A 25,551-nucleotide genomic window follows, 5' to 3' on the forward strand; every position below is an offset into this window, starting at 1 on the left:
TAGCTACATTACACCCTTCCATTTGCCAATGTAATGAACTCCCTTGAAAGTCTGCAATAGATCCCACATGTTATCTCTGACCTCTGGACTGAGTAACCGTGGTCTTCAAAATCCCCCTATCTGGCATGAAGAAAGGAAAATTGAGGGGTCATGCTGACCCAAAATTGAATTGTGTTAGTTTCTCAGGGAGCTGGGCTGGAGTTTAAGCTCCACAACTCAATCCACGGAAAATAAATTGTAAAAACAGTTTATGAAACCAGTGTTCAACCACTTTGAAGAGTGAAAATACAACTCTGTATGACTACTGGTTTCTTAATCTTGCAGCATCCTATGTGAAAGAAATTGTATCTCAACAGACATTCTCTGTCATGTTCTGTCCCGTAATCATTTTACAGCTTATTTCTCACCCCATTCACTGTAGCTTTTCCTTTTTTGCATCCTGTTATGTACCTTGAGTTGTTCCACTGCGTGGGAATGTTTCTGTCAGAATTTTCATTTCCATTTCCATTTATTCCTGGTGTGTCCTATAAAGAGCCCTGATTGCTGTGTTGTTCTGTTCCAGATGGACAGTCAGCTCCTTTTGCACTTAGGAAGGCAGAGAAAATTCCACCAAGTTCAGGTCTTTACTATCCTGAATCTCGTGCTTTCCTTCCACCTCCTCCACCCAAGAACTGTTCTTTTGGTTTGTGTGTTAATGCATGGATTCAAACTTCATTTGTTCAAATTGATATACTAGATAGGTTTGGCTACTTATAACTTAAAAGATGCACTAGCTAGACTATTTACTTAATGTTCCTCTCCATAGTCGAGAAGCTGTAAACCAGCATGATAATTAGTACCTAAAAGACAATTAATCAGACTATTTATGACAGTGGTTTGAGCTGCCCTTCGTTGCCCCATTTTGATGGTGTATGTGCCACTTAAAGCTCCTAGTGACTGTAGAACGCATTTTCAGTTTTTTGTTTCCCAGTGTTTAAAACAGTGACACATTAAAAATGTACAGTCCTGTATCCCTTGGAAGAAGCTGGGAATTTGTTCAGTTCTGGCGCCTGGATTATTGCAAGGGATCAGAAGGCCATGGGAACAAGAAAAATGCAATGCCAAAGTTTCCCTTCAAGCCTGCTTTCAACTCCCTCTCCCTTCATAGTGCTGTAACCTCATTGTTACGGTCAATTGTGTCCACAGGAATCCTGCAACCACGGCACAATTGTTCATGGAATCTTGTACATCTGTTCCCCCAAAGGATTTAAAGGGGCCACTGTCTTTGTCGGAAAAGTGTTTGATAGACAAACAAAAAAAAAAGTTTGCAAAGCACTGCAGGGTGATGACAGTTCACATTGAACTGTGTTGTGGTGTCACAGAATATCGTTGTGCGGGTTATATGTGAGGAGTCATTTTCCAAACTTCACACTCCCGGCTGGGGAGCCTTGGTGACATCGGGCGCGCGCTGCCCGCGAGTTTCCAAGTGACCGCTCGGAAAACCACGGGCAATGTGCGTCCAAATTCTCTGATTGGCGCTGCCACTGGGCAAGGTTCCATTCTGGCAGCACGGATTTGATACATTACCCCATCGCGCTATTAAAATAGTTCAGACTTTTTAAATAGATGACCAGATAATCTGTTTTTTAGGTGTTGGTTGAGGGATAAATATTGGCCAGGACATTGGGGGGAGCTCCCCTGCTCCTCCTCAAACAGTGCTGTTGGATCTCTTATGTCCACCTGAGAGGGCAGACGGGACCTCGGATTAACGTTTCATCCGAAGACGGCACCTCCGACAGTGCAGCGGAGCTCCCTCAATACTGCACTGGAGTATTAGCCTAGATGTGTTGCATAAAATTTGCTTTTACCTCTCTAGTTGCCAGTTAGAATTTCGTTGTATTTTATTGTTTATATGAATCTATAAACAACAACAATAACTTGCATTTAAATAATGCCTTTAACGTAGTAAAACATCCCAAGGCACTTCACAGGAGTGATTATCAAACAAAATTTGATACCGAGCCGCCTAAGGAGATATTAGGACAAGTGACCAAAAGCTTGGTCAAAGAGGTAGGTTTTAAGGAGTGTCTTAAGGGAAGAGAGAGAGGCGGAGAGGATTAGAGAGGGAATTCCAGAGCTTAGGGTCTAGGCAGCTGAAGGCACGGCGCCAGTGGTGAAGTGATTAAAATTGTGGATGTGCAAGAGGCCAGAATTGGAGAAATGCAGAGATCTCGGAGGGTTGTAGGGCTGGAGGAGGTTACACAGATAAGGAGGGGCGAGGCTATGGAGGGATTTGAAAACAAGGATGAGAATTTTAAAATCGAGGCGTTCCCGGGCTGGGAACCAATGTAGGTCAGCAAGCGTAGGGGTGATGGATGAACAGGACTTGGTGAGAGTTAGGATACAGGCAGCAGAGTTTTGGATGAGCTCAAGTTTATGGAAGGTGGAAGATGGGAGGCCGGCCAGGAGAGCATTGGAATAGTCAAGTCTAGAGGTAACAAAGGCATGGATGAGAGTTTAGCAGCAGCTGAGCTGAGGCAGGGGCGGAGACCGCAATGGTAGGGAGGTGGAAATAGGCGGTGTTGGTTATGGAGCAGATATGTAATCGGAAGCGTACCTCCTGGTCAAGTAGGACACCAAGGTTGCGAATGGTCTGGTTCAGCCTCAGACAGTGTCCATGGAGAAGGATGGAGTCTGTGGCTAGAGAACAGAATTCGCGGCGGGGACCAAAGACAATGGCGTCGGTATTCCCTATATTTAGTTGAAGGAAATTTTTGCTCATCCAGTACTGAATGTCGGACAAGTATTGTGATGAATCAGAGACAGTGGAGGGGACGGGGGAGGTGGTGGTGAGGTGGAGCTGGGTGACATCGGCGTACATGTGGAACGTGACGTATTTTTGGATGATGTTACCGAGGGGCAGCATGTAGATGAGAAATAGGAGGGCGGCCAAGAGTAGATGCTTGGGGGACTCCAGAGGTAACAGTGCGGGAGTGGGACGAGAAGCCATTGCAGGCGATTCTCTGGCTACGAGTGGATAGATAAGAATGGAGTGCAGTCCCATCCAATTGGATAACAGAGATGAGACATTGGAGGAGGATGGTGTGGTCAACCACGTCAAAGGCTGCAGGCAGGGTGAGAAGGATGAGGAGGGATAGTTTACCACAGTCACAGTCACATAGGATGTAATTTGTGACTTTGATGAGGGCCATTTCAGTACTGTGGCAGGGGCGGAAACCTGATTGGAGGGATTCAAACATGGAGTTGCGGGGAAGATGGGCACGGATTTGGGAGGCGACAACACATTTAAGGACTTTGAAGAGGAAAGGGAGGTTGGAGATGAGGTGGTAGTTTACAAGGACAAAGGGGTCAAGGGTGGGTGTTTCGAGGAGGGGGGTGATGACGGAAGATTTAAAAGGGAGGGGGGCAGCACCTGAGTAGTGGGAACCGTTAACAATATCAGTTAACATGGGGACCAGGAAGGGAAGTTGGGTGGTCAACAAACCTGAAATGGTTGAATTTGGTATTTACTATTAAAGGTTACAAAACTGTGTGCGCTAGTGCGGATGTGATAAGTAACACGTGCACTCATTGGTTTGTGCACTGTACTTACCAGTAGGAACAATTTGAGAGGCTGCCAAGCCATTGGAAAGTAGTACTCCAGTGATGAGTTGGTATTGATTTCCTTTATTGCCGCCAGACCAGGCTGTCAGTTGTAGCACTATTGTTTTCCATTACGGTTAGTAAATATTTTTGAAGGGAGACGCTATTGGTTAAATTAACAGCTTCCAGGCGAAACCTAGAAATGGAGTTTGTGAAGCTACGATGTGGAAGTGGGTCAAGGTTAAATAGTTGGGGGGAAAGGGAGGAGGAGAGAAGTCTTGTTCTATGTCAGTCTCTCTGGAGAAATCGAAACCATTTGCCTTTTGAAATATTCAGATTGTTGCATTGGAGTTAATTACAGATCTTGGGAGTTAATTACAGATTTTGGGAGTAGATTACAGATTTTGGGAGCAGACTACAGATTTTGGGAGCAGATTACAGATATTGGGAGCTGATTACAGATTTTTGGAGTAGATTGCAGAATCTGGGAGTAGATTGCAGATTTTGGGAGCAGATTACAGGTTTTGGGAGCTGATTACAGATTTGGGAGCAGATTACAGATTTTGGGAGCTGATTACAGATATTGGGAGCAGATTACAGATTTTGGGAGTTGATTGCAGATTTTGGGAGCAGATTACAGATGTCGGCTCATCAGTTTAACAGGACTTTGGTGATCCCTGGAAACTTCTCACATAGTGTAAATGGGTTCTGTATTTTTGAGACAAATTGTATGGATTCCAAAAAAAAATTGCTGTAGATAATTCAAGTAACAGTGTTGGGTTCTTGGCTTCTGTCTGAGAGGCGAGTGTAGTGAAATGATATCCAGTTACCTCAGTACAGATTGCTGTACTAAAAACATTTGTTAAGCTGGACACGTGGCAATCCTGCATCTTTCACAATATGGTTATTGTCACACAACATATGTGTTGTTTACTCTCCAGTTCTCTGACCCCATTATTCAGCTGCTCGTGTTTGCCTGGTCTGGAACAAACTTCACATTACTGAGGAACAATGAATGTACAGTACTTGCCTCAACTGTTTCTAACAATGACTAATCTCACCACCACCACCACATCCTGCAACACCTGGCTGCTCCTTACTGTAAAATGAACCTCAATAGTAACTCCATTAATCTAATTCTGACATAGATTTTACCTAATCTGTCCACATACTGTTTAACAAATGTGATATGCAGACCAGATAATCTAAGAATAGAAATTAGGAATATCTGCAGGTCTTTATAGGGGTCTTCAGGCCCGTCATGTATGAAAACACATACAATGTTCTTCTGGTCTTTGGATACTTTCAGGATGTGAGAATCCATAAATAGTTAGGTGGCAGGTCATGCTGGATAACTCAAATTAAAATTAAAACATTTGTTGAGGATAAAAAAAACGTGAATTCTTGAAATCGAAGGTAAAAGCAGGAAATTGTGGAATTGAGCAGCAGGTGGGTGAGAACCTGGATTGTCAGATGGTCCAAGTTCTCCATTGGTGGTTGGACTTGGCCTTGCTCCTACTCAATGTTGTTATGTCAAAAGTGTGTACTAAATGTGGTCTGTACTGCAGGAACATGTTAGCATACTTATCTTGGCTCTGCCTTGTCACCTCAAATCTGACCAGTTCTAAGGAATTCGCTGAAACAGTTCCTCGAATGGAGAAAGACAACATTGATTTCTTTTTTTTGGATCTCCCTGTGCCATGCATCATTTTTAGTTGGAAGGAAATGTGCTTCCAGGCCCTGACCAATACTGGGTTGAAATTGGCTGTGAGGAGGAATGTGAAAGCAGACTGAGGTAAAACTCCCTCCAGTTTTCATTTATCCCTATGGGGAGGAGCCCTCTTTCTTCTCAGAGCTCCTCATGGGGGAATGGCCGAGATTGTGATTCAGTCTGTGGGGGATCATAGATACAAATCCTCATCCTTCTACTCCATAGCACAATGTGCCAGGACTCAATACGTTGCAGGTTGACCTGCCCAGGGATTGTCTTTGAGCTTTCTGTAAGAAATTGCCTCGCTTCTGCTTTGTGGTCCCTACATTCTCATCTAAGATTTAGAACTGTGTGAGGAATTGGTGTGTTGATCTGCCTTCAGACAAGCACTTGATCCAAACTGCTTGGATTATTAAAAAAGTGCATTTTCTTAACGAGTAATGTATTTTGATAAACTAGGTTTTATAGTAATTTTTTTATGTTGATATGTAATAACTACTAGTCGATCTTCAGTGGTATTGCACATGGGGAGTGAAGACCAAATGCAGTCTTCAGTTTAAAGGGGGTTGGAGGGCAGGGGATAATTGGACTGGGACGTGCAAAGGTAAGACAGTTCCCATTTTAAAGTCATATAATCTGCCCTTACTTTTATTTAATTCTTTGACAAAACTTACAGCAATTTGGGAAACAAAGAAGTAGAGTTGGTTGGAGCATAGGGGTTTCACTGCAGTGCAGGCACAGTAGCTGGGAAATGTAAAACTGTGACGCTACAACATCACAGGCAGGAGGGTGTCATTACACCATAAAACAGTTTACATAGGCAGTTTTCATTTTCAACGTAGGGATTTGTAATAAAAAAAGTTGCCTAATATGTTATATATAGATTCTAAACTCCCCAGCCAGGATTTTCTGGCCGTTTAATGTAACTATAGAGGGACAGGGTGGGAAATCAGGTGGGGAGCTGTTACCCCAGCAACCTGTCGGCTCCTGTCATTTCTAGAATTTTCCGCCAGAAGTGATGGAGGATGTAGACAACTTCTATCTTAATATGGGTGGTCGTATTGAAAAGATATTCAAGTGACGGGAATATGTCACATGAAATATAACCTGTCACTTGTGCCACAACAAATTTGGGTAATAGGATTGCCAGTGCATTCCTGGTGTCCAGTTTGCAATGGGGTAGAGACGGGATTTAAAATTTAAGGGGTGATCTTGCCTTTTTTTATTCGTTCATGGGATGTGGGCGTCGCTGGCGAGGCCGGCATTTATTGCCCATCCCTAATTGCCCTTGAGAAGGTGGTGATGAGCTGCCTTCTTGAACCACTGCAGTCTGTGTGGGGAAGGTTCTCCCACAGTGCTGTTAATAGGGAGTTCCGGGATTTTGACCCAGCGATGGTGAAGGAACGGCGATATATTTCCAAGTCAGGATGGTGTGTGACTTGGAGGGGAACGTGCAAGTGGTGTTCCCATGTGCCTGCTGCTCTTGTCCTTCTAGGCGGTAGAGGTCGTGGGTCTGGGAGGTACTGTCATAGAAGCCATGGCGAGTTGCTGCAATGCATCCTGTGGATGGTACACACTGCAGCCACATGCGCCGGTGGTGAAGGGAGGGAATGTTTAGGGTGGTGGATGGGGTATCAATCAAGCGGGCTGCTTTGTCCTGGATGGTGTCGAGCTTCTTGAGTGTTGCTGGGGCTGCACTCATCCAGGCAAGTGGAGAGTATTCCATCACACTCCTGACTTGTGCCTTGTAGATGGTGGAAAGGCTTTGGAGAGTCAGGAGGTGAGTCACTTGCCGCAGAATACCCAGCCTCTGACCTGCTCTTGTAGCCACAGTATTTATGTGGCTGGTCCAGTTAAGTTTCTGGTCAATGGTGACCCCCAGGATGTTGATGGTGGGGGATTCGGCGATGGTATGCCATTGAATATCAAGGGGAGGTCGTTAGACTCTCTCTTGTTGGAGATGGTCATTACCTGGCACTTGTCTGTCACGAATGTTACTTGCCACTTATGAGCCCAAGCCTGGATGTTGTCCAGGTCTTGCTGCATGCGGGCACGGACTGCTTCATTATCTGAGGGGTTGCGAATGGAACTGAACACTGTGCAATCATCAGCGAACATCCCCATTTCTGACCTTATGATGGAGGGAAGGTCATTGATGATGCAGTTGAAGATGGTTGGGCCTAGGACACTGCCCTGAGGAACTCCTGCAGCAAAGTCCTGGGGCTGAGATGATTGGCCTCCAACAACCACTACCATCTTCCTTTGTGCTAAGTATGACTCCAGCCACTGGAGAGTTTTCTCCCTGATTCCCATTGACTTCAATTTTACTCGGGCTCCTTGGTGCCACACTCTGTCAAATACTGCCTTGATGTCAAGGACAGTCACTCTCACCTCACCTCTGGAATTCAGCTCTTTTGTCCATGTTTGGACCAAGGCTGTAATGAGGTCTGGAGCCGAGTGGTCCTGGCGGAACCCAAACTGAGCATTGGTGAGCAGGTTATTGGTGAGTAAATGCCGCTTGATAGCACTGTCGACAACACCTTCCATCACTTTGCTGATGATTGAGAGTAGACTAGTGTGCTCAATCAATTGCATAGGTCAAGGTGCGATGCTTTAAAAAAAAAGTCTAGAAATTTTGGCACTGGGTTCGAGCCCACCCTGGAACTCTATCACTGAAGTTCACAGGGGCCAGCCCAGAATGGGTGCTAGGATTCCATTCCCTCCCCCCCCACCCTTGAAGAGTAACCTCTATGGCCCTGTTCAAATCCTCCTCAAAATTCTTTGGATTCTAATCTTTGCGGTCCAGATCTTAACTTGGAAGCGGGAATCCTACCTGCAGTCCACCGAGAAAACTACAAATTAGCCTGATCCTGCCAAGGCCAAGAGTGTATCCATGACTTGGGATCCTGGCTCCTAAGCGTAGGCAGACGATTTATACAGCGGAACACTTCAACATCAATGGGGCCAGGATTCTTCTGGTCGCTATTGGGATGGTTCACAATCCAGTATTCCCAGTGAGGAGTAGATCTCACAGAGAGCACATCTCAGGAAATCATGGGCGCACAGCCTGTGATTTTCCATCTATTAAAATTCATGGATGGAAAATCACGGGCATTGCTCCCCACTGGCAATGCCAGATCATGGAGTGACCCCTATTGAGTTCCTCTATTCTGTATTTCCAGCAGAAATAAATTCCTTCAAAACTTAAATCGATAGATTTTTGTTAGGTAAGGGTATCAAAGGATATGGAGCTCAGGCGGGGTAAATGGATTTGAGGTACAGAATGGCGGAGCAGGCTCGTGAGGCTGAGTGGCCTACTCCTGTTCCTATGTTCTTTAAGCCTTGTTGAGGACACGGTTTACAATTTGGCCAGAAGTAGAAAATGGGACACCTTCATAACTTCACTTATGATGTTACTACTTATAGTGACCAGAAGAATTTTTACTCCAGTGTGATTTATAGAAACTGCTTAAAAACAAGAGTTGCAATTTATAGTTTGGTGAATTCAGTGGTAAAATTCCACTCTGAATGAATGTGTATATAGCATACGTTCCGTGCCTGAAGGGATTGCTTTTGGTTAACTAGCAGATCCGTAGAGAAACGCAAGAACGATTTTAAATGGAGAAGTGTTTCCCCCGTTTATGAAGGAACTCCTGATTTACCCTTGTCCTCTCTTCTTTCCTCAGGTTGCTTTGAGTGCTGTGTTAAGTGCCTCGGAGGAGTTCCATATGCGTCGCTGGTGGCAACAATTTTGTGTTTCTCTGGCGTGGCGCTGTTCTGTGGCTGTGGTCATGTGGCCCTAACAAAGGTGGAGAGGATTGTTCAGATATACTTCTCCAATAATGCCAGTGACCATGTCTTGCTGATTGACGTGTAAGTGTGTACAATCTTTCCCGCGCAGTCCCATGACTGCCTTTATTCTAACTTTATCCTAAAAGCACAGATTTGCGATTACTCAGTATGGTGGCTTCTTGCTGTGCTCCATGCCGAGTATTAGTGTTGCCTGGCCACACACCCTGAGCCATTATTTATTCTGAATATACTGGCAGATCTCCTGTGGCGCTGCCTGCAGTGAGTCAGAGGATCCGCTGGTTTATAACAGTGGTGTTTACATCATGTGGGAGTAACATCAGGGCCGCTGAATGACAGCGACTGAATAAGTCAAATTCCATTTTTATTAAATGGCATTCTGGAATTCTTACTGGACCTTTAGAGATCAAATTCTTATAACTGTCCATTAATCTGTGAAAATCATACATGAGTGGCCTTTTTTATACAGATATTGCCGTATATATGTCGGGGGTGGTGGGGGGGCACATCCTTAAATAGCCTCCTCCCCCCCCGCCCCACCTCCAAAAAGGCCATCCTGGAATCTGCACTGTAAGATCAGGACTCAGCGTACTTGAGCTCCGGTCTAATCTGTGGCCTTTCTGGCGGACTCTTGCCAAAGTTAGGGCAGGAATGCACCAGAGGTGCCGTGAATTTTCGGGGCCCTGGTAAGTCAGCAGTGTTGGGTTGGAAGAGGGGATTAGCTGCAGTCCCGTGTTTCGATATCACTGGGAATGGTCCTGGGCTTTGGCAGGACTGGCCTTTGGGTTCCCAGAGTGTGGCAGCACCGTGTTGGGGCTGCTGGGGTTTTGCAGCACTGCGGTGGGGGATCTGACCTCTCCGTGAAGGGGGAAACTGAGATTTGGCAGAACTGGGATGGAATATGGGGCTTGGCTCACTGGTGATTTCCTGCTGTCTGTCGGCAGTGAGGGGAGAGGAACGCCAGACAGGGTGGTCACATCTCCGCGCCTGCCTGCCCCATGCAGCTGACAAATCCGGAGCCTGTCTGCCATTGACGGGATTGTCCATCTCTCCTTCTCAGATTCCAGAGTCGTTCACCTCCATCAACCCCCCCCCCTCCCCATCCTCAGCCCCCCTCCCTCAGACCGCTCCCTCTCTCCCTCAGCCCCCTGTGCAAGGGACGATCCAATTTTTAAAAAACACTTACAATGTCTTCAGAAGTCCAGGCCACTCCCCTCGGTGGGGCCAGTTAGGGCCATCTAGATGCTGGTAATGCTCATCTGGCTCAGTGCATTGTCTCCAGGTCCTGTCTCAGCTGGGGCAGTGGGAATTCTTGGCATAGGGAGTCCCTGCACCTAGATTGCCTCCAACAGAAGTTCCACCCCTTACAAGGCTGACCGTAAAATCCCCAGAGTGGAAAAACTGCTTCCTGCCGGACTCCCTCTACAGTCATGGCGGAAGTCTGGCTCCAGTCCTGAGGAAATTCAGGACCATCATGTGCAGCACACATTCATATTTCCGATATGTGCGGGAGTGCTCCTCCTGGCACCACAGTCCTCGTGAGGGCTGTTGCCAGCCCGCGATCAGCCCCGCCCCTCCCATTCTCCTCCCACACCCCCATCCCCCACTTATCTGAGGGCTGCTACTGGCAACTCGAAATTCAAATCAGCGTTGTTTAGATGAGGGCCTCGGGTCTCCTGATTTGGACGCGTGTTGCCGCCACTTTTAGGCCCGAAACCGAGTGCCGGCATATTTCTACCCCATTGCGTCTGTTTTACAGCAGCTCTGTGTGTATTGGAATCTGGAAACGGATTGGAGGATGGTGTGACTAACCTCACTACAGTCACTTGTTGCAGATTTCTTAACAGACGGTTGTAGAAGCAGTGGTTTAAGATGTGGAATTATCTGGTATAAATTTGGTGCACTGTGGGTTCCTGACCAGTTCTGAAGAGTTTTTTTTCAGGTCAAGATCTACTTTGAGATGTAATTTGGGTTGCAGTGTGGTTGGTTAAAGCTGCACCGCCCTGCAATTTTATTCCTAAAATAAAACTCATACGGATAAAAAGCCCCACCCCGATATAATTATCATGCTAATTAGCAGGTTATCAATTGTTATAGAACTTCAGCACTCAGCAAAACACTCAATCTTAAGTAGGATCCGACCTACGATATTACTGAAGTGCTGTTGCAAATCCTCGGGCTTCTTTGTGGAAGATTGCTCCTTCTGCTAGTGGTTGTGACTGCAGTAATTATTTGAACATGTGATGGTGAGATGGCTGAAGACTTTTACTTTGATTGAAGGGACAAAGTGGAAAATGGAGCTATTTTTAAAGCCGTTGTAGCCCCACCGCCCCTGCACCTTGTGACATTTTCCGTAGTAAATATCTGTTCTTTTTTGAAGGGAAGAGAAACAAATCATAATAAATCTCTTTCCAGTGACCTTCCTGAGACTCTAAGCAATCTCTTGTTATTTAATATTTTCAAATTTGCAAGTTGTGAATTCTGCAGATTGTCCCTGGTGGCAGTGGGATCACCTGCAGGAACATAACAGCAAGTTATGGAAGTCTACAGTACAAACCTACCTCTTTGGCCAAGCGTTTGATCACCTGTCTTAATGCCTCATTCTCCAGTTTGGTGTCAGTTTTTGTCTGATTATGCTCCTATGAAGTGTCTTGGGACGTTTTACTATGTTAAAGGCACTATATAAATGCATATTGTGACCTATTTTGAAAAGTTCTGAGGTGTTGCACCTTTAAACAATATCATCCTAACCCAAACTGTTCAATGGGTGGGTTCCTACTGTATCTTTTTGGGTTCATTTTCTTCGGGCTAATACTCAAAAATTGTGACATACCCCAGTGTGTCATAGTATGCTTTTAATCTGCTGCTGGTTCAGATGTGGGTTGGAGTTATGTAACATGGGACAGTAAGAAGGATCATCACTGCCACCAAACCTCTCAACATATTGTGTTCTCCTGTTGATGATTTGAACTATTCTGAAGTGTGGGGAGGATAACGAGTGAAGAAGAAGAAAAGATTAGATGCTGCAATCACACTGTGGGATACTACTGTATGAATGTTTAATGCATTGGTCCAAAATTCCCCTCTCTGTTATTTTAGCGGAGAGTTAACCCACTAACTTTTTTACGGAGTATCTACTAAAAGGATTTTCTGACCAATGCACTAACCATTTCCACCTTAGTATCCCACAACTTAACTTCATGGCCTTTGTGTACAGTCGGGAGTACCTTCTATCATTTATGATTTCAGCTTCCTGGTGTCACTCTGCTGAATCACTCACCAAATGTTCCTGTAGTTTTGCCAATTTTTTTTCTTTTTAACTCTGTTTTTTCCATCAGTTAAAGCTGAAGAGTGTGGTGTGAAGTGGAACCCTATGTTCCATTTTGCCCTATTATTACAAACAGCTTTGAGCTGTCTGCACTATTGTATAAATGTACCTGTTTTCTCTTCTCAGAATCCAGATGATGCAGTATATCATCTATGGGATTGCTTCATTCTTCTTCCTGTATGGAATAATCCTCCTGGCAGAAGGGTTTTACACCACGAGCGCTGTTAAGGAAATTCATGGCGAGTTCAAAACAACTGTCTGTGGACGCTGCATCAGTGGAATGGTATGAAGAACAGACTGCAGTTCATGATTTCAGACCTGTTGTACAACCAGTGCTTATATTCTGTGTCTGCCAGATGGACAAAGCTATGACATTACAGTAAAGGATTGAGTTTACCAAAATGAAGGCTGAGCATTATGCGCAGAGGTTTACTTTACTTGTTGGTCATTCTGAACAAGTGTTTACATTTGAATGGTGCTTCTCACACTTGTAATCCGTCTGTAGTATTGTAACATGACAGAGTTTAGTTCAGAAAGTGCTCAAAGTAAGAACCAGGATTTTTTTTTTAAAAAGTGTTATTTTATTGTATATTAGCTACCAGGTGAGAAGGACATTGGTTTTAATTTCCAATAGGTGGTTCTACATGATCTGCAATGATGAGCAGCAGTTTTATGTGTGAAATCGCCAGAAGTGCACTGCAGTAAGAGCCGTGAGACCACCTCTGGGAGGCAGTGTTAGTCTGCTTCAGCTTCACACTCAGTGCCACCAGTGTCTCTGATCACGTGATAGATCACAGAAACAAGGGATATTCCTCCAGAGATAGTCAAGTCCGGAATTCAACCAGTGAAAAACGATTAGTTGGTCTCGTGCTTCTAAACGTTCACTGGGATATTGCAGTGAATAGTAGTGACATTATTGATAGACTAACGACACATGACACGTGCCTGGACTTCGTGCTTTAGAGTTTTTGTCCGACAAGACTGTTTTTTCTTTTCATTTGTTTTATTTGAATTGTTAAATTAATAGCAGCAATAATGTTTCTATTTGAACCTTATTGTGACATTCCTATTTGCAAACTCATTTCCAAACAATCCCCAGAAAAACAATTCCTGCCTACACCACTGGGCATCTACATACAGAAATGGAGTATCCATATATTGGCTGTTAAAAATGCCAACAATACTCTTTTTAAAAAAAAAAGTAATATACCAGTAAATAGCCTTTCATAAAAACAATTAGCTAAAAAAATTTACTCTTTGAAATGGGTACTCTCATGCTTTGGCAGTAGCTGTTTTTTCTGTTTGGTATTACTGAGTGCCCTCATACATTGGATGCCTGCTAATTGAGTGAACACTGTTCAGGAGACCACCAGACGCATGTGATGGGGATGCACGGAGTGCAAGTTACTGAGTGCCCATTTTTAAAGTAACTCTACTGTGAAAGTGATTCTAATTGTAGGAACATGAAGCCTCAGGCTGCTGTATATCAGGAGATTCATAATGTAATATTCATCAGCCCACACACACACACTAGTCATACAGAATCAAAGTTTCCTTTTCAAATTACTCTATTATGAAGGTGGTAGTACTGTACAAGTATTATACCTCTGGCAGCTAATCCAAATCTAATGTAAGATATTTAGTTACATTTAGTACGTATAAACTATCTTGATAGAACATACAGACAATAACTTTAGGTGAAATAGTAGGAACTATGTGTCCTACCAGCACAGTGCTGGCTTAGTACATCGAAGAGGCCAATATCGAAAGAGGCTAATACAGAGTTAGAGCTAGTAAACATAATGCTCGAACTATTCATGACCTAGTTCATCGGAGAGACCATGAGAGGTAATGCTTAGCTCCACCTGGTATTCGTAAATGACCTAAACCACGTAAAGAAAACTGAGGTAGACCTGGGTGGGCTTGGACACTGACTACAGAATGACTAAGTTCAACATGATCTGAGATTCAGAAGAAACAAAGACAGAGCTGGGTATATAATTTGAAAAAAATAATTTCAAAGAAATTATGGAACAGCTTTAGTAAAATGATTGAGTAGACTATGCAACAGCATTTCAGTTAGAGAATAACTGGAAGACCTTTAAAGGCATAATGTTGAGCAAGCAGGATAAATACATACCTAAAAGCAGCAAGCTCTTGTAATCCACCAGGGGATGCCAGAGGTCTGCCAAGTTAGCCAGCATATTTTAGTCCATCTGTCAGCAGATTCCTGAAATTGTTGACATACTAACACATTGTACATTTTCTGCAGTGATAGCACTGTTTTCCTTAATTGACATAATCTTTCAGAAGTTAGGACAGGGGACATCCAGAAGTTTGCAGAGGGTTCCCAGGAGTGTGTCAAGTTTCTGGAAGTGTGTCGGGATTTGCAGGGGATCCTGAGAGTGTGTCAGTATTTGCAACATATCCCCAGGAGTGTGTCAATATTTGCAACATATCCCCAGGAGTGTGTCAATATTTGCAACATATCCCCAGGAGTGTGTCAGTATTTGCAACATATCCCCAGGAGTGTGTCAGTATTTGTAGGGGTCTGCCGGCATGCGTAGAGAAACTTAAAACACACTGACCCAAAGCACCATTTTGCTGCTGAGTAATGATGACACGTAGTAAATTTTGCATACTCAATTTGTTTTACATATATGTGTTTACTTATGTATATATTGTTTTAATTTCTCTCCAGTTTGTCTTTCTGACCTATCTGTTGGGAATAGTGTGGCTAGGAGTTTTTGGCTTTTCTGCTGTCCCAGTCTTTATTTATTACAACATGTGGTCGGCCTGTCAGACCATCAGCTCCCCGCCAGCGAACCTGACAACAATGATTGAAGAGATCTGTGTGGACGTCCGACAGTACGGTAATGTAACATCTGATCTGTTGTTCACGTCATCGGTTAAGAGTGTCATCTGCATTTGCAAATGTCTAGACTGGACTAAGAACAGAAGTATTGGAGGAAAAAAATTGGAATTATGAAATGATGGCAGCATCTGCTTGCTGACCGAGGACCAAATTCATCGGATCTTACAGCACAGAAGGAGGTCCCTCAGCCCATCGAGCCTCTGCTGACTCTTTGAAAGAGCTGTCCAATTAGTCCCAACTCCCCTGCTCTTGCCCCATAGCCCTGCAAATTTTTCCTTTTCAAGTGTATACCCATTCGCTTTTGAAAGTTACTATTGAATCTGCATCCACCACCCTTTCAGGCAGTGCATTCATCCGCTTGTGAAAATCCCACTGAATTTAAAATGGCCCTGATTGCATTACCACATTTGAGATCCCTCCTGCAAGGCAATGGAGTGTCAGTGAAGAGTATGTTAGCTCCAGTGTAATAGACATAGACAACACAAAGTCCCACAATTCAGTGCACGTTATAGTGCTGATTGTTATATTACAAAGACCGGAGATAGATAAATGCACTCTCTACTATTTTCATTGTATGCTGCAACTGTCGATCATACAAACAACTTCCAGATCAGAGGGAAGAATCCTTTACTATTGATACAAAGTTTCAATTCAATATGGATACACATCATGATGTCATGCATCATGACGTGCACTCTAGCTGCATTTAAACCTACCAGCTTTAATCTGATCCCTTGGATTGGTAGACAGTACTTCAGTTGGTCATTATAAAGAGTCCAATTTTCTGATCCTAACAAAACTGATCTTGCGTTGGGACAAATCCTATTGCTCTAATTTGTCCATATCAGTCTTTTTTTAAAAACTGTAAATGCTGATGACCTGATTAGGGGTTGGTAGCTCGAAGGGTTACTGGGTTGGAAATCGGTCTTGGGCGACAGCGCAAAACGGGGGATTGGAAAAGAAAATCGGACTAAGTGCAAAATGGGCACCAATTCGCTATTGCCCATTTTGCATTAGTGTCCAAGATCAATTTCTACCCCATTGAGCCTGACAGTCTAATGGAGATGAATTAAAATGCACAGTTGATGCTGAATCAACCCCATATGATTTATTTATGACTATCTTTACCAAGAATAATTCTGTCCCCTCAGTCCGCCTCTGAGGTAGTACCCGAGAAAGTCATCAGCTCTCACTATTTAAACAAAAAGGCAACAGAAATGGATGGGTATAAAAAAAATAATGTTGATGAGAATTCTTTGTAACTGAATGAATTTTTTTTAAATGGTGAGACTCGCTCTTTAAAATAAATGGATACATAAACACCACAACACAACCTCCTCTAACAGGATAAAAAAATATTTCAATGGTAAGAGGGGCCCCTTAATGATGGATGCAGTCCGAGGCATGGGACCTTTGCGACTGACCTTTGAACTCCTACTCTACATGCAACAAACCATTTTCCACACTTGACTGCAGTCATTCTGTCTGCGGGTCCTGTCCTAAACTGTTCACATCTCTGCCTGTTCTTCATCTTTGTTTTCCAAGTTTTCCTTTTAAATAATCACTTTGGATTATAAACGTTTTAGATATCCTGAGGCTGTTGTGACACTGTACACTATATCGAGGCAGACGGAGGCAGAACTAGTTTTGTCTATAAATGTAAAATCAATACATTGTGGCTCTGTATAAATGTAAAGCTAAGGCTGGGGAAAGTCTATGCTGGCCACTTGGCACCAGCGTGTCTGGCTTCCAGATGGTGGCTTTTATCTTTATATATATATATATACATATATGTAAATAATATTAATGTGCTAACTGAGCAAGGAAGATTTTCTGGGCGAGGTGTGAGCAACACAGTCCTGTGGATCATTGAACCTGGAAACAGGACTAACAAATTATACGATCAAGTCTGAAACATTAATATGTATAATTTCATGTCTACCTGGAATTCCATATGCATTCCAGGCACTCCAAAGGCAAATGGGACATTTAAGTCTGCTGCCTGTGGTATTGAAACTAGCAAAAAGGCTGAGAGACAGGAACAGAGGGGATTCAAATCAGGTTGGTGCATTTGGGAAATGGAACTGAAATTGTGCGCTGGAGGGTGATACTGTCTGGTGGTGAAGAAACTTTCATTACGCTCACTGCTATTTGAGCAGTGTGTAGTTTTAAAATGCTCTTTTGTATGTGTCCCACACTTTTAAAAAAAATTCTGTAAATAAATGTAGTTAGTTAATTTGGAATCTAAGCTCAGCTCAAGCGTGGTGTATAGAATATAATATAATAGCATCTTCCAGAGTGCCATGGAGAGAACTAAACAGCAGTGGGCACTAGTACTCCAGAACTGCACAAGTTCTAAAGATTCTGAAGTCCATATAGGGCTGCAGCTTCTGATCCATAGGGGATGCGAGGACCACGGCAAGATTGTTGCAAGAGGAAACAATACATCAAAATGCCCAGAAATAAACATCATGGGCTCGATTTTCGGACGTCCGAGTGGGTGCGTTCGTGGCGGGGGGCTCCGAAAATTGGGGATTCCAGGGGCGGGTCCGGAGCCCGGCTCCAACCCACCCACTTCTGGGTTCCCCAGTGACGCGCTTAGATGCACTTGCAGCCCCCGCATGCGGGACTCCCACCGGCAATTAAAGCCGGCGGGATCCCACTTAAGGCAATTAATTTGATACTTCAGGTCGTTAGCAGACCTGATTTGTAGGATATTTTAAGAGGAGTGGGATTTTCATCTAAACTGAGAGTGTTTCCCGTACTGGGGGAAATACTCCCAGTTGAAATGGACGTGTTGCAGCCACCAGCGTGTGGGAGCTGCAAAAGTCCATTTGACAGGTGGGGGTGGGGAGACCCTCACTCATTGCAGGAGGCCACTCTGTCACTTTGGACAAAGTTTGGCCTCCACCACCCTCCTCCTAACACTAAAATTCACCAACTTGCAACCTCAACCCCGGTGTGCAGACACATGTACCTACCTTGCGGACCCCCTCAAACGTACATCTTCTGGATGGGGGCCGCTGTAGCTGCAGTCATGACCTCCTCGGAGGACGAACAGCATCACCAGCCTCGCCGGCCATGCCGTCCACCTCTGACACGTGGAGCTCCACAACACAGTGCTGTGACACATCCACCTGCACAGCAGGAGGGAGGGCAACGGCAGAGAGAGATGCGTCACAGAAGGCACTACCCTCGCCACAGGGTCCACAGACCGAGGCTCAGCTTCCTGGACCTCTCTGAGGAGCAGTGCACACGGAGGCTCAGAGTCACTCGACATGTAGTCATGGACATCTGCAGCCTCCTTCATGCCGAACTGCTCCCGGCTGGCCCGAGCACCATCTTCTTACCTGTTGCTGTCAAAGTCACCACTGCCCTCAACAACTTCTCCTCCGCATCCTTCCAGGGTGCCACCGGGGACATCGCCGGCATTTCTCAGTCGTCTGCACAAAAGAGCCCTGCAAATACACCTGCACCCACTCTGCAGTGACACAATGGGTGTCATCGGTTGTGGGTCTTCATTGTGATCCTCAGGAAAGGGCATTATTGCACAAGCCAGTCAAGAATGGCCAAGACGTGGCAATACAATATGTTATGTGAGTTGATCGGAAATCAAATATAAGTAAAAACCGTGACAAACCCTCAAACACCCTTGTGCATCCCCTTCATGCTCACGACACGTTTGCCTTATACATCCTACTACACATACGTGATGCATGCCCTGTGGCTGCAGCACAGGTAGTGGCAGATTGGGTGAGGCTGACCGTGAAAGAGATGCACTAGAGGGTGAGTATGAGACAGAGCCGTGACATTGTATGAGGATTGGGTTGAATGGTAGTGGTGGGATGAGTACTGGCGAGGTGAGTAAGTTCAGGTAAGATGAGGATGAGCTTTGAGTGGGTGTGAGGAGTGATAGAGTAGTGTTGGCAGTGCAGAAGGAGATGTGGGGTGGGGGCGATGTGGCAGACGGAGTGTAGGGGAATGAGTAAGTTTACTCACTTCAGCTGACCTATTTAGGTCATTGGAGCGCCTCCTGCACTGTATGCAGGTGCGTGATGTGTTGGTGGTGCTGGTGACCTCCTCTGCCACCTCGAGCCAGGCCTTCGTGGTGGCAGAGGCAGGCCACTTCCTCCCGTCCGCCGGGGAGAAGATCTCTGTCCTCCCCCTCCTCCTCACCCCATCCAGTCGGACCTGGAGTGAGGCATCATTAAACCTGGGAGCAGCCTTCCCCCTGGGCTGCTCCATGCTGTAATTTTGCTTATTTTCTGCAGCATCAGTCAGTGGAGGACTGCCCCTTTAAATAGGGCTCCTCCAGCTGACAGCCTGTGATGCGGGTGCGCAGTCCGCCCGCTGCGCAGCTTTCCAGCGCGAAACCCAGAAGCAAGATAAGTACATGCAATTAGGCTGCGATCGCGTGTGGAGCACCCCAGCTTCACTGTGTGCATTACCCACGTGCCCAGTCGACCCCCCGCTGCCAACCCGCCTCCCTCCTAATATCGAACCCCATGTCACAGTGAATCATGCAAGATATTTGCCTTGGCACAGCCATAAACGACAGTACATGCGAAGTATATTTTGAAAAAAACTATAAGAAATCAGTTTTTCATCACAAATAGATTTTAATGCCCCTATGTTACCCACAATATTGAAAATGCAACATTTTCAACCGCCAACCATTGCTTTTCAGGGGATTTTCTTTTCTGCATTAGGTCACAACTTCTGATTGAAAACAGCTGCATTTTTGCTTATTATATACCAGACTTCCATTTCCTGTTGTATTAACAACCAATTTTAAAAATAAAATTCCACATGCCTTGAAGGATAGAACAATAAGACATTTTTCACATAAAACATGCAGCGAGTACTGTACATTGAAACTGAAGGAATTCAAGTCGAACAGCCCTCAGGGGCTGTCCAATGTGAAAATCTGGATTCACAACAGACTGCTTTTATTTTTGCTTCACTGGTTAACAGTTTCTAAGAATAATGCATTATTGTTCAGCTGTTATGATGCTTCTTTTGAATGGCAGGGCTTTATTTTATGCTTCGCCTGCTAGCCCCAGGATTCCAGTCAGAATTCCTTGAGTGAGTTTAATAGTTTTGAAAGAGTCTAATTTTCCAACAGAAAAACAAGGCAGCTTTACTGAAAATCAATAAACCACTGCAGCATTTGCTAAAATTAATGATAGAATTAGAATATTTATATGTTGTGTACTGATTTGAAAAGTGTAAATTTAACAAGATCTGAATAACTTTGTTTACTTTCAGTCACCTGCTTTTAAAGCGGTTTTGGAAATGTTAGGATCAGAGATGGTAAATAGATTAATTAAAAACAGGAATACAACAAATGCAAAAATCCGCTGAGGAAACCTGAAATCTTTTTCCTGGCCCATGATTTAGATGTCACAAATCAGTCACTCATATTTTATTTGAATAGGCTCATTTTGGGATGTCGTGACTGACTGTTAAAGTAATTTCCTTGGAGCACAAAGAAGATCACTGGGGAATGGAAATGGAGACTGAGCCAGAGAGGGAGATATTAGGAGGGGCGACCAAAAGCTTGGTCGAAGAGATGGGTTTTTTGAGGTGGAGAGGAAGGGAGATTTAGGGGGCGAGTTCCAGATGGAAGGACCACTGAAAGCTCTGCCACCAAGGGACGAAGGGGGTGGGATGCACCAAAGGCCAGAAGAAGAGTATTTGGGAGGGGTGGGGGAGATTTCAGATGTTGGATAGCCATGAGACTTTTCTAAATGAGGATTTAAAATTTAAAGCATAGTGGGATGTGGAGCCAGAGTAGGTCAGTGAGGATGGGGTTAATGCAGAACAGGATACATGTGACAGAGTTTTGGAAAGTTGGAGTTAAGTTGGGAGCTTGGAGGGTGGAGGATGAGAGGCCAGCAACAAGAGCATTATAGTGAACAAGTCTGAAGTTGACAAAGAATGTTTAAGGATTTGAGCGGCAGAGGACAATTATGAGGCAATTCCCCCTTAAGGTTAACTTATGGCTTCTTTAGTTTCTAATTATGTCCTCTGGTTCTCATTCCCTTCTTTAATACAAAATACTTTTCTGTATCCATAATATTAATTTTGTTCATTATTTTAAAACTTGGGCTGTGTCCCCCTCCTCCTCCTCCTTCATCTTTTTTGAGCTAGAGTGGATGCAACTTCCTTAGCCTTTCTTCATAGTTTGACAATCTAAAACATGTGCCCCTTTGTCCTAGCTCTATATATTTTTTCAGTATCTTTTAAGTATAAAGATCACAACTGGACACAGATAGGTTTTCCAATTTGTAACGCCTGCTTTTTGAGTGTAAAGTGAGTGTTGGCGATCAGAGAATAGGGTGATCAATCATGCTGGATCTCGTCCATTTTGCGCATCACGAGTATTTGTGGCACTGAATTTAATGGGGCCAGGAAGCACCCTACTAAAAAAGGGGGAATGTCACTGTAATATTTAAATGAAGTTGCAATTATGTCATTTTGATGTGCGGTTTGTGTGTACATCACATTGAGGTATCAGCCTTGGCTCAGTGGTACCACTCTTGCCTCTGAGTTAGAAGGTTGTGGGTTCAAGTCCCAGAGATTGGAGCACATAATCCAGGCTAACACTTCAGTGCAGGTGATCGTAAACGATCCCATGGCATTATTTCAAAGAAGAGCAGAGGAGTTCTCCTGGCTATTATTTATTGCTCAACCAACATCACTAAAAAAGATTATCTGTCCATTATCACATTGTTTGTGGGACCTTGCTGAGCGCAAATTTGCTGCTGCATTTCCTACATTAAAACAGTGACTACATTTCCAAAAGTACTTCATTGGCTGTAAAGCGGTTTGGGAGGTCCTGAGGCCGTGAAAGGCACAATTTAAGTTCTTTCTTTCTATATTACACTCATACAAAATGGGCATCCAGGGTTACTAGAGACAGAGCTGTATATGGAGCTCAGTTAAAGCTTCCAGTAAGAAAATTCAGTAAACATCTTTATAGGCCATTTCAGCACTGTTTTTCTGGAGCTTTTGTGGCAATTGTCTTGTGCTGTCATTTTTTCTCAACAGCTCTGAGGTGCCACAATGGGTTTCCTCATGTGCATCTCCTATATCCATAATTTTTGGAAGAGAAGGACCAACAGAGTGATGCAGGCAGGTTAGGCTGCACCAGAGGTGCTATGTACCCTACCCTACTGCAAGAACTGAGCCATTTCTGCTACTTCATAGGCACCCTCAGCATGCATGCTTTCTGGCACCCATGCAAGTATTAGAGGGAGCTGATGGGAGGGTCTGGATGTGTTGGTGTCCTGAGAGGCAGCACCATCATCTGTGCCCATTCTGGCTATGCCCCTGCTATTGAGTGTTGCTTTAACCTAGCCACTGATCAGCATGACAACCCGATCTAATGGCAGCAATAGGATCAGTGCAGCCTTGCCTTATGGTTCTTTCTAACTAATCTCTGCCGAAACTGGAAGAGATAGCCTGTTTACTGTGGAACCTCAGCCTTCTGTGGCAACAGTATGAGCATTCATGGGCTGGCAGCAGATCTACTTCCTCAACTCCGGCACCCTTGATGGTCTCCCCTCCCAGGAACTTGAGGGTTTCCTCTTGACATTGAAACTAGAATGGATGTGAACAACGGTTTCCTGCAATTGTTTGAATGTCCAAGAATTCTCTCAGACTAAAACCACATCTTTTGAAAAGGTCTGTTTACATAGCAGTTGAAAATTCAAATTTGTGTTGAATTTTCTGCTAATCCACGTTGAACTGTACCGGGTAAATTATACAATTACTTGCCCTGTTACTGCAACACACCTTGTGTGACTGATTTCAACACTTCTGCAAATCTCAGTAATTTGAATCAACCTTGGGTAAACCTGATTTGGATCTTTCATTGCGCCCCTTTGGCTAATTTAGAACATATGCTGGACACTAACATAATTCAGCTTAAAGAACATCTTGCTTCAGAATTGAGGTGCTTTGTAAATGAGTCAGAAAAATATTATGCTGAAGTTTTTACATGCCTTTTGCTGAAGTTTACTATCTGATAAAACAAGGCAGGATCAAGATTATGTATCACACAAGATGCATGTTATACCTTTAACCACATGGCAGAACAACTCAATGTTCATTATTTGGCATATTTTTAATTTAATTTTACCATCTTTCCGTAAACAAGAACAAGGAAAGGTTTATTAAGCAATGTGAAAATCATCAGATTTCAAACGACAGGCTCCTAGTGATTTGACTTTTGTTTTGGTTGCTTTGTCAGGTATTATACCCTGGAATGCCTCACCTGGGAAAGCTTGTGGCTCAACCTTAACCACTATCTGCAACACATCCGAGGTAACCTAATCAGAGAACATAAAGTATATTTCTGTATATGTGAGACAATGTGCAGGAAAAATATGCTCAAACAAGATCAGCAACTCATATGCCAATTTAAACGTTGCTTTTAAAAATATATTTAAAAATCAAAGATGTTTGTGATAGCCCCAAAAAAAAAAGAAAATGTGAAATAAACTTTATTTCTTTTTTTTTCCAGTTTGATTTGTCCTATCATCTGTTCATCGTAGCTTGTGCTGGAGCTGGTGCTACTGTCATTGCACTGGTGAGTGAGGTGCAATCTAATTAGACTGAGCACTCTTACAAATTATTTCCCATTTTAAAGTCTGTTTAATCCTTTTCCAAATCAGGGACTCCTACAAGGCATCCTTTCCCCTTAAGATTTGCCATTACAGTCTGGAAGTGCTTGATGCAATGGTCACTGAACAGGTCCTTCCTTGCAGTGATGGTTTTTATTTCCATCTAATTCAGTAAGCTGTGTTTTATAAGGGACCTATGCAGCATACTGTGGGTTAAGGAAAGGCAAGAAATATGCTTTTTGGAGGAGAAAAGAGAATGATGACTATTTGGGATTGTCCCTAAAACAATACCCAAACTGATATACAGGGCCAACTCAAGGAGTTTGGGGGCCTCTGCAAGAACTACCCTCCTGTCCTGGTTATTCTAGGGGGTTTGGGCGTGCACTTGTAGAAGATTGCGATGTGTACAAGCAAAATGGTGCAATCTGGTGCACTGTCATACATATGCCTGCATTGTCACAATCCTTTCGCATCCACCCCTCTTGTAACAATCCTCTCACTTCCACCCCTCTCGCGCATTGTCACAATACTGTTGCATCCGCTCCCTTGCACATTGTCACAATCCTCTTGCATTCTCTCTTATTCACAATCTTCCTTGCATACTCTCAGAATTTCATCCTTGTCTCGCAAACTCTCACATTCACAATCTTCCTCACATACGCCAGGAATTTCCTCAGCGAGGGAGCAGTCTGAGGAAATTCACCCATACTCTCTCTCACACTCACAATCTACCTCTTGCATATTTTCTCACTCATTCTCATACTTCCAACCTTCTCACATGCTCTGTCGCCATGAACTTGATGAATCCATAATACAGTTGAGTACACAACATAAAGGACAGTGGTGGGAAGATGGAGAAAGGTGATGGAGCTTAAATTATTTATAAGAAATGTTCTTAAAATGAAAAAAATCAGAGTGGCTGCACCAGAAACAGTTTTTTTAAATTAAAAGTTCAGTTGCTTCATTAAATATTATCAGAATTTGATGGTTGTCTCTAAACTGTGCAGTTTACTACAATATATTGGTCTACTACTTTTTCAACACCCTGGAATAAGGAAAATGATCACCAACTTTCTTCATAACTGTAACAGTGTAAAATTTATTTTGGTCTGTCAGCCTCATTGGATCTTTTTGAAAAATGACACTTCGTAATAACACAAAACATTCATGGCAAACACTTGCCAAAAGGGTCACTGAGGTAATCTAAACATAAGCACCTTCAGCATCAGCGAACACTCGTGGAGGAGTGACGGTTTCATCATTATCATATGTGGGAGGAGGGGCAAGAGAGAGGGAGACATTCAAGGAGAAAAGGGACAAACTGCACAGTTTAAGTTCTGCCAGGCTCTCTCTAACCATAGGACTGGCAGCTGCCTTAAACCACTCTTTTTATATGTGTATTTTACTAGTTTTGTTTCTACCTTTTCTTTTCCAACTTGGTTGAACTGATCAACCCGAACCACTCTCACTCCTTTTGGTCCTGAACGTTTGAGTGCTGTGGAAAGGGACCATCGGATAACTCTCTACACGTGCCTTTTTCTCCCAGACATTCTGACCCACTGCCAAAACGACTCTTTTTCAGCAGAAGTCTGAGAATGAATATCTGTGGAGAATG

General features: G+C 43.9%; 1 protein-coding gene across 3 annotated transcripts in view; it reads left to right on the forward strand.

The window, feature by feature from the left end:
• gpm6bb (glycoprotein M6Bb) overlaps positions 1-25,551 on the forward strand; it is a 157,864-nt gene that overhangs the window by 122,573 nt on the left and 9,740 nt on the right. For all 3 annotated transcript variants that reach the window (XM_067992697.1, XM_067992698.1, XM_067992699.1), the window contains 5 exons: positions 8,980-9,166; positions 12,558-12,714; positions 15,133-15,304; positions 23,564-23,637; positions 23,837-23,902. In XM_067992697.1, coding sequence (XP_067848798.1) covers positions 8,980-9,166; positions 12,558-12,714; positions 15,133-15,304; positions 23,564-23,637; positions 23,837-23,902 — 656 coding nt within the window. The remainder of the gene's footprint in view (positions 1-8,979; positions 9,167-12,557; positions 12,715-15,132; positions 15,305-23,563; positions 23,638-23,836; positions 23,903-25,551) is intronic.

The sequence above is a fragment of the Heptranchias perlo genome, chromosome 11 (assembly GCF_035084215.1).
Source record: "Heptranchias perlo isolate sHepPer1 chromosome 11, sHepPer1.hap1, whole genome shotgun sequence".
Classification (NCBI taxonomy): domain Eukaryota; kingdom Metazoa; phylum Chordata; class Chondrichthyes; order Hexanchiformes; family Hexanchidae; genus Heptranchias; species Heptranchias perlo.